The 17,202-nt window shown below is 46.7% G+C and overlaps 1 protein-coding gene across 1 annotated transcript in view; it reads right to left on the reverse strand.

Annotated features, from left to right (window-relative positions):
• Positions 1-804: 804 nt before the first annotated feature.
• The window catches only part of PNPLA1 (patatin like phospholipase domain containing 1), a 37,969-nt gene continuing 21,571 nt past the window's right edge, over positions 805-17,202 (reverse strand). The window contains exons 2-8 of the mRNA XM_059937490.1: positions 16,774-17,006; positions 15,127-15,192; positions 13,971-14,180; positions 13,032-13,092; positions 5,082-5,649; positions 2,138-2,224; positions 805-934 (exon numbers count right to left, since the gene is read on the reverse strand). Coding sequence (XP_059793473.1) covers positions 805-934; positions 2,138-2,224; positions 5,082-5,649; positions 13,032-13,092; positions 13,971-14,180; positions 15,127-15,192; positions 16,774-17,006 — 1,355 coding nt within the window. The remainder of the gene's footprint in view (positions 935-2,137; positions 2,225-5,081; positions 5,650-13,031; positions 13,093-13,970; positions 14,181-15,126; positions 15,193-16,773; positions 17,007-17,202) is intronic.

Raw genomic sequence — 17,202 nt, forward strand, 5'->3', positions numbered from 1 at the left:
GTCACATGAGCACCCACCTGTTTGTTTGTTTGTTTGTTTAATATTTATTTATTTATTTATTTGGCAGCATGCAGGATCTTTGTTGAGGCATGCGGGATCTTTCGTTGCTGCGTGTGGGCTTCTCTCAAGTTGTGGCGCGGGCTCTAGAGCACGCAGGCTCAGTAGTTGCAGTGCACGGGCTTAGTTGCCCCACGGCATGTGGGATCTTAGTTCCCTGACCAGGGATCGAACCCGTCTCCTCTGCATTGGAAGGCGAGTTCTTAACCACTGGACCACCAGGGAAGCCCTCCTGTTTGGTTTTTAAGTACAGTTCTTTTCTTTTTTTTTCTAGGACAAGGAATAACAACTTTATTCCGGAAGCTAGCAGACGGAGAAGATGGTAGACTAGTGTCCCAAAGAATCATCTTCTTTAAGTGCAGTTCTATTCAGAAGCTGAGAGGCGGCTAGTTAACCTCTGGGAGTTATATAACCATAATATCTACTAATTATTGAGTGCTATGACACATCTTGCACTCTGTGAAGCAGTTTACACAGTTGACCTTGTTACACCCTCACAACAACCTTATGAGCTGGCATTAGCCCTATTTTACAGATCAGGAGATAGAGGCTCAGAAAGACCAAGAGTCCTAAGCGCACTCACCGGGTGAGACTGTGGCAGAGCAGGGATTTTACGTTGGGTGTGTCCAACCCCAAAGCCCAGCTCCCCATCCCCATCCTTATTCACTCCCTCACTACCCCTGTAACCTTCCTGCAGATCATTCCCAAACCTGCTCCTCCCTGTGGAATTAGAAACATGAGTCATGCTCACTGCATTTTGCTGCCTGGTGTTTTAGATTGTGGATATCTTGGGAAGCCTTTTCTGGTGTCACTTGTCTTTTGTTTGTTCTTCTTGAATACCTTGCTCACCCAATTGGAGTCTTCAGCAGTTCTCTCCCTGGGAAAATAGATGAAATAATGGTTGGTTCATGACAGAGCCCTGCTCCAGCTCAGAAGGTAGACAGAAACACCAATGCCATGGTTCTCAACCCTGGCTGAACATTAGAGTTCCCTAGAGAACTTTTATTTTGTAATCAATGACCGTTTATCTAAGTAACATCATGCCAACTAGTCAAATGAAACTCAGCTAAACTTTTATACAGTTATATGTCAATGCAATAAAGTTTGTCATGTGAACAAAACACATAATTTACGCCCAAGCACAAAATTATTTATGCAAACTCTTTCCAAAAGTTTTATAATTAAAACTATACTTAATGTGAGAAGCAGGTATGTTTTAATATACTTGATATGATATCGAGTGGGAATATCAAAAATAAAAGTGCCTCAGGCTCTGTTCTCTGCAACTGTGGCCATAGAAAAACTCAGCCACTGCCAGAGCTACCCAAGGCAGGAAGGGATGAGGTTGGGGGGCAGAAATACCCTTGATTCACCCTCTGATCTCCTGCTGTTGCATTCCACTGGCTAACCCCACTGGCATTCAGTCAACAAAGGAGTCTGGGTATTGCGGTTCCCAGAGAGGAAGAAACAAACAAACAAAACAAACAAACAAAAAACAGCTTCCCAGGCCCTCTCCCAATCACTGCAAAGACAATAATGGAGTACATGTTAAACAACCCAGCAACCCAGACAGTTGGTGCGCATTATGAGAAAAGATTTTCTGGGGACAATCTACAACACAGGAATATTACCCCTCTTTTTATGCTGATAGAATATAATTTGGATTAAGGGAAGTTTTTGGTAGAGTCTCTCAACTTATACTATGCAGGATCCACCAAAGGCTAGGATGTAGCATGCCTGCCAGCTCTTTTGAACTGAGACATCAACAGAGAGTCAGATACGAGGAGGGGTACACACTCTCCCACTGCATTTAGAGAAGGTACATTCCCCAGTGTGCACAGTAGGGACAGGGGGAATGACACTGTCAGCGTGAATAGGCTCATGTCCCACACGTTGCCTTCACTGGGGAAGAGAGAAGAGGGAGTGGTGGTCTGCGAACGGTAAGGGGATGGACCGAAATCACATCCAGAAAAGGAACCCAGTGCTCCTTGGGCAGCTAAAGAGATGGAAAATATCACTTAGCTGGGCCCTCTCCCCTGACCAAAGGAAAGAACATGTTCCCAATTGAGGAGACACTTACATTGCGTAAGGCTTGCTCATGGTTTCCTTCACATTAGCCAGAGGCACGGTGCTTTTGGAATTTGAAGAAGCAAAGGGAGCTACAGCCAAAAATGAAAATATAGGAGACATGAGTGAGATGGGGTTGGGGAGGAGTACTTAGTCATTTTTGAAATAACAATAGGAAGTAAGTGAAATGTTCAGAAACAGTAAAGAACTTTTACTTCTCGTATTTGGGACCAGAATCATGTTGTTGGATTTGACTGAGATCCAGGGCAGTGGCATCTGCAGAAGGTCTGAAGCTAACCCTTGATGTAATATTATCAGCAATTCCCTCATAAAAAGTAGCCAGTTGTGTTAGGGAAAGTTTTCAAGAAAATCCCCCACAGGGGTCTAAACCTTCTAGCATCTGCTTTATGTAATGCTTTTGTCTTTTTTGCTGGAATAGGAAATAGTTTCATGATCATTGTTCTTAAGTAAGCTCCCTTTTTTTAATTTTTATTTTTTGGCTTACGGGATCTTAGTTCCCCAACCAGGGATTGAACCTGGGCCCACGGCAGTGAAAGCCTGCGTGCTAACCACCGGACCACCAGGGAATTCCCTTAAGTAAGCTCTTTGCATGTTTCCGATGAGTAGGGGGATATATAACACATGAATATTAATATGTAATTATGTAATACATGTAAATAAAAATAACATAGAATAAATTAATAAATTCCTCTATCTGAATTTCTTTCATTTGGGGACCTGCTGGATATCCCTCACTCTCCCAAATCTATTTGTGGCTCCTTTGTTTATGGATTTTCCTGGGACTTTTTGCAGCACCTCCCGCCCCCAACAACAACATGGCCACTGTCAAACGACGGCTAACATGAACCCCTGGGGCTCCACTCTGCCCAATTCCTACAGGTGGCCTAGGATGTCACTGCTGAGACCAGCTGGAGGCTCCAGCAGGATTCCTCAGCCTCAGCACGACTGACGCTAAGGGCCAGGCAATTCGTTGTTATAGGGGTTGAGCATTGCAGGATGTTTAGCGGCATCCCTGGCCTCTCCCAACTAGACGTTACCCACTTGGTGACAACCAAAAATGTCTCCAGATGTCGCCAAATGTCTCCTGGGGGGTAATATGGCCTGCAGTCGAGAATCACTGGGCTATCCATACCCTCTGTCCACCCCCAATATGAGTGAGGAATGCCAGCTCTGGGCCCAGAAGTTCTCAGGCCCCTGAAGATGGCTGCCTTTAAGTACAGGTGCGGTAACATAAAATAAATGCATTTCATGTAACAGGGAAGAAGAGAGCAGGTGAAAGACTTTGAACAATTTTCTGACTCTTAATGTTCTGATATTTTTGTCTCATTGTTAAAAGAATCAAAGTGGGACTTCCCTGGTGGCACAGTGGTTAAGAATCTGCCTGCCAAAGCAGGAGACATGGGTTCAAGCCCTCATCCGGGAAGATCCCACATGCCGCAGAGCTACTAAGCCCGTGAGCCACAACTACTGAGCCTGCACTCTAGAGCCCGTGCTCCGCAATACGAGAAGCCACCACAATGAGAAGCCCGTGCACCTCAACGAAAAGTAGCCCCTACTCGCTGCAACTAGAGAAAGCCCACTCGCAGCAAGACCCATCGTAGCCAAAAATAAATTTAAAAAAAAAAAAAAAAAAAGAATCAAAGTGAACCTATTCAAAAAAAAAAAAAAAAAGAAAGAAAGAAAAGAAAAGAAAAACAAAAAAAAGACAAAGTGAACCTATTCCAGAGAAAGGGGGGTCACCCTTGACTTGGGGCAGATCCACAAAGAAGGAAACCTTGCTAATGTGTGCTACTGTTTATCGTAATAACTATGGAAGCTTGGCTGGTGGACCATGAGGACCCTACCACCTGGCTTCGGTCCATCATTTGGGCCCCTCTGCCTTGGTCCCCACCCAGACCACCCACAGTGGCCAAACAGGTATCCTTTTCATCCTGAATGTACCTTGCACTTTCCTTCTCTGCACCTGAGCCTCTGGAATAAACAAAATCTGAAATGTTCTTTCTACTCTGTTGGATCCCACAAACCACAACTGTCAAAATCTTGCCCATTTCAAATCACCTGTCACCTCCAAGAAGCCTTCCTTATCTCCCCAGAGAGATGTGATCTTATTCTCTATGAATACCCTCAACACTGTTTTTGTTAGTTATATAGTACTTAAGAATTCTTTTTGCATTTTTGAGGTTGGTATCCATGCCATTCCCTCTGTTGGAGGGGAGATTTCCTGAGAGTGAGGAATTAAGAGCTGTTCATCTTTGCAGCTCCCAGAGAGGTGCTTCACCTGTAGTAAAGAACCAGTTTTTTAAAATACTATTTACAATCCATAATGGACTAGCGCTTTTGTGAAATACAATATAAATGAATTAGTAGGAAAATGACCAAGCTCTTGGATGTCATGGCTCTACTGTATTGCTATAAACATTTCTAAGTGCTTGTTCTCACTTTCTGTACTCATTTCATTGTGAACTAGTAACAAATAATACAGGGACTGGCACTGGTCCACAGACCCCTTTTTGAGTAGCATTGCCCTGGCACAGCAGCTTTCACAATAAAAAATCTACTAGAACAGCCGCTCTCAAATGTGGAGGGCTTGTAAAAAATGCAGACAGCTGGGTCCCACTCCTAGAATTTGTGATTTAGTAGGTATGTGGTAGGGCCTGAGAATTTTCATTTCTAACAACTTCTCGGGTGGTGCTATTGCTGCTAGTTGGGGAGCACACTTTGAGAATCACTGGACTAAAGAAGAAAAAACCCAAATGTCAAGTACACTGCCCTCTCGTGGTGGTCTGTCCTCATAGCAAGTAGAGCCGCTAAAGTTACGGGCTAACTTCACCAAGGCACCCCTCTAAAGCAACGGTTACCAGCAACCATGTCATTACACACTTGCCAACGGGCTCCAGACATGAGGAAGTTGTGAGAAGCCAGAAGGGTCCATACCTTGGGGCTGTTCTGGGCCCAGTTCCTCCACAAGTGGCTGTGCAGGTGCTGCTGAAGAGGAACATTGGGGCAATGTTGGCGATGTCCCCACAGCGGAAGGCCCCAGGGACGTCCTGGATGACATAGATGACTGGGGGGGTGGGGATCCGGATGGTGATCCAGTCAGTTGTACCTGCTGTGATGGTGATACAGGTGACAGCCCAGGTGTTGAGCTGGGGAGGAAGTGCACAGCTGGGCGTGATACAGGTGGCAAGTCAGCTGGAGACTGTGATGGTGATGAGGCCAGTGGCGATGCAGGTGGTGAAACAGGTGACTCCACAGGCCACTCACATGTGGATTCAGGTGTCTGCACAGGTGGGGACAGAGGTGGACCACGGCCACCTTTTCTTTCCCCTTTGGGAGCCCATTGTGTGTGAAGTTGTCTGGATTCTTCTGGACTGGCCCGCTCTGTTTGGAGGCTTGGTTGACAGTTTTCAGGACACTCATTGCCAAGGGCGCGTTCTATCTGGCAGTACACTTCTACCCAGGGGAAAATCACTCTCTTGGAAGGAGAATTAAGGTAAGCAGCATCTAGGAAAAACAACAGCATGGGGGCACAGGTGGCATTACTAACCCCTGGCATCAGCATAGTATTTGCAAAAAATGGTTTCCCAAATTATTCTCATAAACAAGATTAGTGCTTTTCATTGTTTTTGTTCTGTTTTTGCTGCGCTGCACAACTTGCAGGATCTCAGTTCCCCGATCAGGGATTGAACCCCAGCAGTGAAAGCCTAGAATTCTAACCACTAGGCCACCAGGGAACTCCTGGATTAGTGCTTTTCAAAGGCCTTTCTTTACTTACTTGAATTCATATTGAATATTTGATTGTGTATTGATCCACTTATTCAATGGATACTTATTGAGCATCTAATATGTGCCAGGCATTATACCAGGCACTGAGGAGTTGAAGGAGACAAAAATAGGCCTCTTGGAGCTTACAGTCTAGCCTGGGGGCAGGCACTAACCACCCCAATAACCTCAAGTTTTAACCAAGACAAGTGCTAGGAAGTGAAGAATGTGGTACTAGAAGAGACGGGAGCAGGGAGGGCTTCCCAGAGGGAGTGACATTTGAGCTGAGACGTGACAGGGGAGAGGTCCAGGGGGTGGTCAGGGTGGGATGAGGAGGAGCATTTCAGGCAGAGCGAACAGCACACACAAAGGTCACAGGTTTGAGGGAGCAGGAGGAAGCCAACGCCCTGCAAGGTCAGTGTAGGTGGAACAGGGTTGGGGATACTTGTGATGGGAGATGGGGCTGAGGAGGCCACAGGGGCCAGACCATGCAAGGGCTTAGAGGTGGCATCAAAGACCCTTGGTTTTCATAGAGACCATGAAGACTTACGAGCAGAGAGGTGAAGACCTGTCTCTGGTTTTGACAAGATCACTCTGGCTGCTGTGCAGAGACTCACTGAGAAAGCAAGAAGGGACCCAGGGCACCCTGTCAGGGTTCTGAGAGAGGTGTGTGGGGCTTCCCCTTGGAAGGAGATAGAGGATTCTGCTTAGGAGGTAAAATAAATGAGAACTGACGATGGATTGATTCGGGGGTGAGGGGAAGGATGTGGCTTACACCAGCAGTCCCCAACCTTTTTGGCACCAGGGACCAGTTTTGAGGAAGACAATTTTTCCACAGACGGGGAGGGGGGGCTTACATAATTGGATGAATGTCAGTGCCATTGGCTTAGAATACAACCATGGAGGGGTGGGTCTGGGGAGAAGTGGGGAGAGTGAAGTTTGTTTTGGAGACATGTTGAGTGTAGGGGGCCTTTGAGATGTCCAAGGAGAGATGACAAGTGGGTAGCTGGATATATGTGTTTGGATCTCAGAGAAGAGATGAGGGTTAGAGATATATATTTGGGAGCCCCACCTATGGATGGTAACTGAAGCCATAACGGTGGCAGTGGAGGAGTTGGCCTAGGGAGGAAAAGCAGAGTGAGAAGAGGAAGGAGCCAGGATTGATCAGGAGAGGTGGGGAGGGGAACCCAGGGAAAGTTTTCTAAAACAGACAAGCCTGGGGTAGATTTAAACGTTGCTGGTAAGGATCCAGTTGAGAGATGGAGGTTGGAGAGAGAGAGAGTAATGGAAAACTAGAGAATCTTGAGATTGGAATGGTGTCTGAGCCCGGGTGGTTGGGTGAGCTTTAGACAGGAAGAGGGACGCTTCCTTTCATATGCTAAGAAGGAGGGGGTCAGGGAAAGGTGAGTCTGTATATTTGGTGGTACAAAGTTGAGAGAACTCCCCTCTCATGATTTTGGTTTTTCCTGTGAAGTAGGAAGTCAGGTGGGGTAGGAGGCTGGAAATCAGGAGCAGAAGGTTTGAGGTGGTAATTGCAGAGGATGAGAGAATAGGTTGACAAGAAAAACATAGTGTGATTGTTTTCTGTGTGGAAATTCACAAACCATTTCTAAAATTCATGTAAAATGACAAAAGACCTAGAATAACCAAATCAACTTTGAAAATATGACAAAGGAGAAAGGCTTTTTGTGATCTTGGGTGAGGCAAAGATTTCTTAGATAAAGACACCAAAAGCATGATCCACAAAGGAAAAAATTTAATATGGACCCTATCGAAATGATAAACTTCTCCTTTTCAAAAGACACTGTTAGGGAGTTGGAAAGAGAAATCACAGACTGGGAGAAAATATTTGCAAGTCATATTTCTGATAAAGGGCATTTATCTAGAATACATAAAAGCTCTTAACAAGAAAACAAACAATTCCATTTTTTAAATGGGCAAAAGATGGGAATTCCCTGGCAGTCCAGTGGTTAGCACTCTACGCTTTCATTGCTGAGGGCCCAGGTTCTATCCCTGGTTGGGGAACTAAGATCCCACAAGCTCCCACAAGCTGTGTGTGGTGCGGCCAAAAAAATAAAAATAAAAAATAAAAATAAATGGGCAAAAGAGTCAATTGTAAGTGCTCCCAATGGCCAAAGGTGGAACAATTAGAGTAACAAAATAAATAAAGTAGGACTGAGTAATAACCCACAGTATAAAATAAGTATCAACGAGTCCATACTAATATAAACAAATGATTGAATAGGTAAACAAATGATTGAATAGGCGGAGAAAGAGACACATCTCTCATGATGAAGAATTCCCAATAATTTCTGTAGATACTCGGCCCTTAAGGAAATGGAGAATAACTCCCTACTTCTTAGTGACTTGCTTCCAAAGAGCACAGTATAGAAAGGAAGAGTAGATTTACAGTGGAAAAACCTGACAAACACCACCTCACAGCATGTACCCTTGATATAACGTGATGAGAATGGCACTTTGCCTCTGTGGTCTTTCCCCCGCAAACCCACAACCCCAGTCTAATCATTAGAAAAACACCAAGCAAATCCCAACTGAGGGACATTCTACAAAATATCTGGCCAGTAGGTCATTAAAAACAAGGAGAGTCTGAGCAACTGTGACAGACAAGAGAAGCCTAAGGAGACAGCACAAATAAATGTGATGAGGGATCCTGAATGGGATCCTGGGTCAGAAAAAGGACATTTGGTAAAAACTAAGGCAATCTGAATAAAGTATGGACTTTAGTTTGTAACGAATTATCAACGTTGGTTCACTAATTGTAAACAATATACCATACTATGCACCAAATGATTTGTGTACCATGCTATAACATCTAACAAGTATGAGACCTAAAACAATAGGGAAACCTAGATGTGGAGTATATGGAAGCTCTCTGTACTATTTTCACATTTTTTCTGTAAATCTAAAATGATTCTAAAAAATAAAGCCTATTAAAGGTCTAGGGGAAAATGGGCAAAAGAGTTGAACAGACACTTCACCAAAGAATATATTTGAACAACTAATAAGCCAAGGAAAAGATGCTCAGCATCATTAGTCATTAGGGAAATGCAAATTAAAACCACAATAAGATACTACCACATACCTATTAGAATGGCTAATATTAAAAAGAATGACCATACCAAGTGTTGGTGAGAATGTGGGGAAACTGGAATTCTCATTCACTGTTGGGAATGTAAAATGGTACAACCACTCTAGAAACAATTTGGTAACTTCTTAAAAAGTTAGACATACATTCTGGGTATGTTTCTCAGTCCATACATATCCAAAAGTATTGAAAATAGGATCTCGAAGAGATATCTGCACACCCATGTTCATTGCAGTATTATTCACAATAGCCAAGAGGTGGAAGCAACCCAAATGTCCACTGACGAATGAATAGATTAAGAAAATCTGCTCTATATGCACGATGGAATATTATTTAGCCTTAAGGAAGGAAATCCTGTCACATGCTACAACATGCGTGAATCTTGAGGACGTTATACGTGAAATAAACCAGTCACAAATAGACAAATACTGTTATGATTGCACTTACATGAGGTACCTAAAGTATTCAAACTCATAGAAATATAATGGTGGTTGCCAGGGTCTAGGGGGTGGGGGAAAAGGAGAGTTGGTTAATGGGTGTAGAGTTTCATTTTTGCAAGATGGAAAAGTTCAGGAGATTGGTTGCACACCAGTGTATGTTTAACACTACTGAATTGTACACTTAAAATGGCTAAGACGGTAAATTTTATGTTATGTGTGTTTTACTACAATTATATACATTACATTTTATATTAAAATATTATATGTTATACATATATTTGTAGACATATATATATTACATATTAAACATGCATCCACCATATGATCGGGTCATTCCATTCCTGGGTATTTACCCAAGAGAAATGAAAGCATTTGTCCATACAGAAATTCATGCATGAATGTACATAGCAGCTTTATTCGTAACAGCCCCAAATTGGATACAACTTAAATGCCTATTAACAGGTGAATGGATAAATGAACTGTGGTATATTCATACAGTGGATTGGAATGCAAAAAGGAATGAACTATTTATACCATGCAATGACATGGGTGAATCTCAGAATAATTATGCTGAGTGAAAGAACGCAGACAAAAAAGAATTCATACTATAAGAGTTCATCTATCAAAAACTCTAAAAATGCAAATTAATCTATAATGACAGAAAGACATCAGGGTTTGCTTGGGGATGGTGGGATGAGGGGAGGTGGGAGGGATCCCAAAGGGGCATGAGGAAACTTCAGGCATGATGGATTGTTCCCTATCTTGATTGTGGTGCTAGTTTCACAGGTGTGTGTGTCTGTGTCTGTGTCTGTGTCAAAACTTACCTAATTGTGATTGGGAGGAAGGGAGGGAGGAAGGTCAGTGTGGCCGGGCATGGCTGGATATGGGATGGATATTTCAGACATGGCATCCTCTGAGCTCCAACCTCACTCAACGCCCATGTACATGTGTCTGTGTGTGGAATATGGATTTTCAAGGAGGCCAGCAAGCCGTGTCCTTCCCTTTGGTAGAAGGCTGCTGTCGGGGAGGCCAAGGGTGGAGAGGGAGGCTCACCTGGTGGCAGGAATAATTAGGTAGATGTGAACCCTTAGGAAGGAGGAGAAAGAGGATGCCAGGCTGTGAGAGGAGGAGTTGAGGGTGACACCTTGCAGGTGTGGCTTCCTACCTGAGCTGACCCCCTTTCAGAAAGCAGGCAGGAGGCTGGAGCAGACTTCCGTTTTCTGTTCCCAGATGGTAGGTGGGGATTTCTCAGGCTATGTCAGTATTTCCTGCTTGCATCTGGTGCCGGGAGAAAACTCCAGGCCCACCAAACCCAAGAGAATTTAGGTGCTGGAGCTGAAACTTGCACTGAGAAAGCCACGCACACATTTGCAAATTGGAATAGGAAGCAAAAACAGCTGGCAGCCAGCACGAGTTTTTTTCTCCCTTATGAGTTGTGTCTGTTCCTACTTGGAGTGATTCCAGGGCCATTGGGGAAAACCTGCCATCCTCCATATACTGCCCCAATTCAGGAGTGGTTGCCTGCCATGCTACTATTAGAGTTTCATCCTTGGGTTTAAGACTGCCGTTCATACCTGTGAAAATGTCCACACCAGCTAAGGGTGGAAGGGGGGAGGGTGAGAGGATAAGGGGCTACTGAGAAATGGGGGAGACTAGAGATGCTTAACAACCCACTTTGTAAGTCTTCCCAGGGCTTCCCCTGAGAGGAAGAGAAAGGAAAAGTTCTAGGGGAGAGATGGGTATGGAGGCAGCCAGGTAGGCGGGCTGCAATCTGAGGTGTAGCGGGATTTCCTGGGGCAGGGAATTGGTGTCTGCGCCGAGATCCAAGAAACAAATCAGGGGCTCCCCAGACCTCAAGCCCTCAATATACACCATCACCGAGGAAAGAATGGAGGGGCTCCCCACCTGGGGCAGAAAGGACCACAGGCCCTAGCCAGACCTTCCTATTCCCTAAGCTCTGTAGGTGAGACCTCAGCTCCACCACCACCACACCCCTCAGGTCGTCCTCCTGTTGGACACTGGGGGCTCGGCTTCACAGCTGTCACCTGTGAAAATTTGGAAGATGGGGCAGTTGTCAGGGGACAGTCAGGGTTAGGAGGGGTCTGTCTGCAGAGAGGTGAGAGGAGGGGCCTGTCCCTGAGGTCAGAGGGGGCAGTGGACTGGATTGACCGTGGCTAGGAATAAAACTCAGAGGTAGGTTCCACCGTCAGCCACCTTGTACAGATGAGAAAACAGGCCCCAGGAGATGAATTACTTGCTCAAGGTCACATAGCTGGTGTGTCAAAAAGCAGGATCTAAACCCTTTTTACAGATTTGTAACCAAGACTCAGAGAGGGAGAGTGATTTCCTGGAGCTCACACAGCTTGGGGGATGGGGACCCTGGCCCAGGGCTACTTGCCTCCAGAGCCCACATTCTCTCCATCCTGTGCTCCTGCTCCCTACACCCCTAGTCGGGAGAATGGACCCAGGAGAAAGTAAAGAGTTAGGACAGGGGAGCTTAGGAAAGCAGGAAGCAATTTTTTGGCTGCACCACGCGGCATGCAGGATCTTATTTCCTCAACAGGGATTGAACCTGCACCCCCTGCAGTGGAAGCACAGAGTCTTAATCGCTGGACTGCTAGGGAAGTCCCAGCAGGAAGCAATTTTGAAGAAAAAAAGTGCGCATATCTTACAAGAAAAACCTCATTCAACCCCTTAATCTCACTCCTTAAATATATTTTTTAAGCTACATACACAAAAAGTTCACCACAGCATTGTTTATAATAGTGAACATTTGGAAACTCAAAGAATGATCAAAGTATTCTGTACAACTGTGATGGAATATTATACAGGTGCCAAAAAGCCAGTTACAAAGACTATACAGCAACATGGAAAAAAATTTATGATATAACATTAGGTAAACACCCTTTGATACAGAAATTCCTTTTTTCTGGAAATATGCTCTATGGAATTAATTCTAAATATAGAAAAGCATTTTTTCTTTCTTTTTAACAAAGATGTTTGCATGGCCTTCATGGAGTTAGAGTGTTTAGTGCATGCCATTGGAGTCTTCCTTCCACCCAGATAATGCACAGAGGATACACAGGGGTGGGGCCATGCTTTCCAAACCAACCTAGGACAAGGACTCTTCTCTCTCATTTGTTGATCAATATGTCACTCAAAAGTCTCACACAAACATAAACTAGTCACATCTAGTTCTACATTAACAATACTGTTTCACTGGAAAGATAATAAAATGCAAGAAAATGTAATGATATGAGAATGGAATGCTCCAGGGAGATATGAGCTATGTATTTCCTAAGCATAGTTTTTAAATTCAGAAATACGTTTGTACAAAAGCCCTAGACACTGTCCCATCAGTTAACCTAAAGCCCCTTTTCCACAGTGGTCCTAATTTCTGGCCACAGTAACATCTGGACAATGAAGGCTGTCAGGTCCCTGTGCCCATTTCCAGCTCTCCTAGGTGAAGAGCACCTCCAGTTCACAAATTGGGGGGAAATGCTCCTCTATCCAGCCCTTCTACTTCCTGTCTTTGCCCCACCTTCCTCCTCTTCCTCGGGGCGCCACACGGTACTTACTCAGCCGCCTCAAGTACGAAACGGCATCTTCATACCCTCGGTAGTAATAATTGTGCAGGATCTGCAAGGTGGGGCACCAGGAAAATAACTAAGACTGTAGCAACAGAGAGACCCATAGTCCCCTCTCCCAAAGCAGCTGCTTTCATTGCTCTTAAGCTTTATATGATGAGCTTTTCAAAATGTGCCCATCCTTCACTACCTGCTAAGAACAGCTGATCATCAGCTTTCCCTGGGCCGGAGAGGGTGCGATGTTTATAGTAGAACCAGAGAAGGTGCATTTGGACAGTATAAAGAGCAGCATTTGGAGACTGGGTTCAAATCCCAGTGCTGCCACTTATTGGCTGGGTGGCTGTGTGAATGTAACCTCTCACAGCCTCAGTTTCTTCACTTGTAAAATGGGAATAATAACAGTATCTATCACAGAGGATGCTGGAGGATTACACCAGATATTGCCCACAATGCCTTTTCTGTAAAGGGCCAAACAGTAAATATTTGGGGCTTTGTAGGCCACATATAGTCTCTGTCGCTTCTTCTTGTTTTTTTTTTTTAATTTTTTAAACGATGCTTTAAAAATAGAAAGTCCATTCTTAGCTCACAGGCTGTACAAAAACAAGTCATATGCTGGATTTGGCCCCTGGGCCATAGTTTGCTGAACCCACATTGCATGTCAAAATGGGAGAGTTCAGCCAACATTGCTATCAGTGGTTCTGAGGTCATCTCATTTTACAGGGGAGAAAATTGAGGCTGGGAGCACTTAGGGCCCTTGTTCAAGGTCACATACCCAGTTGGCAGCAAAGCCAGGATACAGCTTTAGGAGGAAGTTTAAGGGATCATTTGAGATGGACTGAGTGGGCCTCATTGGCTCCCCCATCCCACTCCAGCCCCCATCACCCTTTCGGGCTCTCCTTGCCCACCCCCCAGGTCCCTCCTGTCTCTTACCACCAGGTCTGGGGGGAACAGGGCATGGGTCATCCTGGCGATGTTCTCCAGGGAGAACTGGAAAGAGCAGTTGAACATGCGGAAGTCACAGAAGATGGCGGGGCAGTCCCGCGGGCAGATGTCCTGCTGACCACTGAAGGTGGAGATGGTGATGGAGTCCGTCCAGAAGGAGCAGGGTTGCATGCCCGAGAAGCCCCCGTCGATGTACCGCTGCAGGGCGGAGGGGGGAGGCAGAGTGAGAAATGCTCATCTGGGGTCATAGGTCCTCTCCCCCACTCAGGGAGAGCAAAGAAATGGGTCCCTTGGGAGAAGGTTTGACACCGAGGTCCGGGGGCATCCATACTCTGGATGAAGCAGGAGTGAATGCTTCCCTGTCACGTTACCCCTCGTGGAGTCCCTCAGTGTCTGAGGGCAGGGCCGGGGAAAGGAGCTCATCCACAGGGCCTTTTGAGAAGGTGCACAAGTGGTGGGTCTGAGCAGGTTGTGAAATATCCCTCCTCCAGACTGCCCTGGGTCCAAGCTGCCTCCCTCTGTTGAGGTCAGACACCCTCAACACCCTCCAGAGCACCCCTGACCACCCTGTGTCTACCCTCAACTCCCTTCCCCTCTTGGGGCTTCTGTTTCCTCAGATGTGAACAAAGGATCACAGACACTGAGGCTCTAACTCTCTGGGTGCCTGCGAATTAAATGAATGACATGCAATACGGGGGTCCATCTACTAGCTGATTCCTAATCTCTGGATCTCATTTTCTCTATACGTAAAATGAGGAGGGGGCATGGGTTAAATCTTCCTACTCAGAGTGTCGTCCGTGGGCCGGCAGCACTGGCATCAGCTGAAGTTGATTAGAGGTACAGAGTCTCAGACCTGCTAGATTTTCCTGCTGGGGAAATCTGGCAAACCCGTGGAGCCTTGACTTGCTGGGTTCAGTAATGTGTTGGTGGGTCCAGAGAGAAGCCCAACTTAGGGGGAGAAGGTCTTCTTAAAGCCCCAGAAATCTATCTACGCTGGGAATTCTGAGTAGGAAACCACAAGGACCTTTTCAATTCTTGGTCTTGCCACTGAATTCTGAGACCACTCCTCCCAAATGTGGGTCACAGGGGCCCTGAGGCACCCCTGGATCCCAGCTCACCCCCCCTCCCACACTGAGGTACCTACCACGCCACGGTAAGTTGGAGGAATGAGGCCGCAGTACACAGGGACAAAGCAGCTGCAGTACAGGGCCTGTGGGGGAGAGAACAGGGTTGAGATGCCCAAGGCCTGGGGGCTGGGTGGGGAGGGATCACCTGCGGGCATCTGGCCCACCATCAGCCTGGCCCTCCTTAAACCCAAGGTGGAGTCACTGCCCTGGGAAGTGGAGCCCCAAGTTCAGCTCCTGGCTGGATCCTTGGTAACCTACTTGGTCAGGCTGGGCCGGATGTCCCAGTTTTAAAGGGAGAGAGTGGCCTCAATGATCTCCAGGGTTCCTTCTAGCACCAAATTTCCATGAATCCGATGGGATTCAAAAACCATTAATGTGTCTGGCCTGGGCCTGGAATCAAAGGAGGGTGAGATGCCTACCCTTGGGAATGCTCAGAGGGGGAGCAAGCAAGTAGGTGACAGTACATGGGGTGACAGGTGCTGTGATGCTCAGAGGGGGAGCAAGCAAGTAGGTGACAGTACATGGGGTGACAGGTGCTGTGATGGAGGTGAGCATGGGCGTCGTGGTCCCAAAGAAGAAGCACCCAACCCAGGGGTTGCAAGGCAGGCAGGTGATGAAGGAAAGTTCCCTGGCAGGAGTGACTGGAGTCTCACCAAGCAGGTGAAGTGGGGTGGGAAGGAGGGAAGGGCATCCGGCACGAGGCAGGGGGCATGGCAGGTGCAGACACAGAGGCCTGCTTTGTGTGATTTGCTCTGGTTGGCATGGGTAAGAGTGGGAGGTGGTGGGAGAGGGCTGGAGAGAGAAAAGTCTTGAAGAGCTGGGTGCTAATAAACCCAGGGGACATGAGGTAGCTGGAGGAGATATCCATGTCCCTGCCTATTCATCCCCAACCCCCAGGGTCAAGGCCATGCCAGTGTGGGGATGTGAGGATGGGTGGCGAGGGTCTTGTACTCAGAGGAGGGGAGGGGAGTGGAAATATGGGTGGAGGGTCATGCAGCTCAGCTCTTGTCCTGAAAGAAAACTGGACATATCCACAGCACTCTCCAGCAATAATAAGTCATAACTAAAATGTATATTAATGAGCTTAGAACAGTGCACTGTCAGAATCCCCTTTCCTAAGTGTTAACCCATTTAGTGATAACACAATCCTTTTTATCAAGGACCAGCGGAAGAGAGGGGGCAGAGGGAAGCTGTTCCCACGAACTGGGAGTAATTTAGTGGGGAAACACTGAAGTCCAGGCCCTAGAGGAGCCATGGGACCTCTGTTGGTAATACAAACGGGCCTCTGAGAAGCTGCAGGATTAGAGCAGAGGGCAAGACAGAGGCAAAAGGAGGCAGACTCTGAGTGCTGAAGTGTAGGATGGTGAGCAAGTCTGATTAGTTTTTGGCGTCTCTGGGTCCATCTTGTCTAACGGCGTGCCTGACACAGAGAGATAGATGCCAGGAGGGTGAAGGGAGGGAAAAACTAGGGAAGCAGAAAGTAGAAGGAAGGAAGTGAGGCAGACAAGTGGACCATCCCAGAGGCCCGTCAAGAGAAGCAGAGCCAGCCTCTCCTTTCCTGCCCTAACTCCCTGGGCTCTGCCCCCACTCCCTGGCCCCGCCCTTATCCCTGGCCCCGCCCCACTCCCTGGCCCCACCGTTATTCCCAGGTCCCACCCCCTTGCCTCGATGAGCTCTTCCTTGGATGTATATTCTGAAACCACAACACTCTCTCCATCCGTGAACCGGGTGAGGCTCACGTGGAGCTTCCCCGTGGCGACCTTGTAGGAGTCCTCAGGCAGGACCCGGTACAGAAACTGCCTCATCATCTGCACCAGCTTACAGGACGGGGACAAGGGCCCCAAGAAGGATTTCTTCACCTCGGCCACACCCACATTGAGGACTCGGAGGTACTCATCTGTGGAGGAAGCAGAGAGGAGCGGGAGCTCAGCGGCCCTCATGGCAAAAAGAGGTCAAGGGCGATTTCGCCATCTCATCCTGCATCCAACAAATGGGGAGACCTATAATTCTGAGGCAGGGAAGGTCTCAGGCATCAACCTGTCATTCTGCACACAAGGGAAGCAAGGCATGGAGGAACGAAGTCACTGGCTCCA

The sequence above is a fragment of the Balaenoptera ricei genome, chromosome 11 (assembly GCF_028023285.1).
Source record: "Balaenoptera ricei isolate mBalRic1 chromosome 11, mBalRic1.hap2, whole genome shotgun sequence".
In the NCBI taxonomy this organism is placed as follows: Eukaryota; Metazoa; Chordata; class Mammalia; order Artiodactyla; family Balaenopteridae; genus Balaenoptera; species Balaenoptera ricei.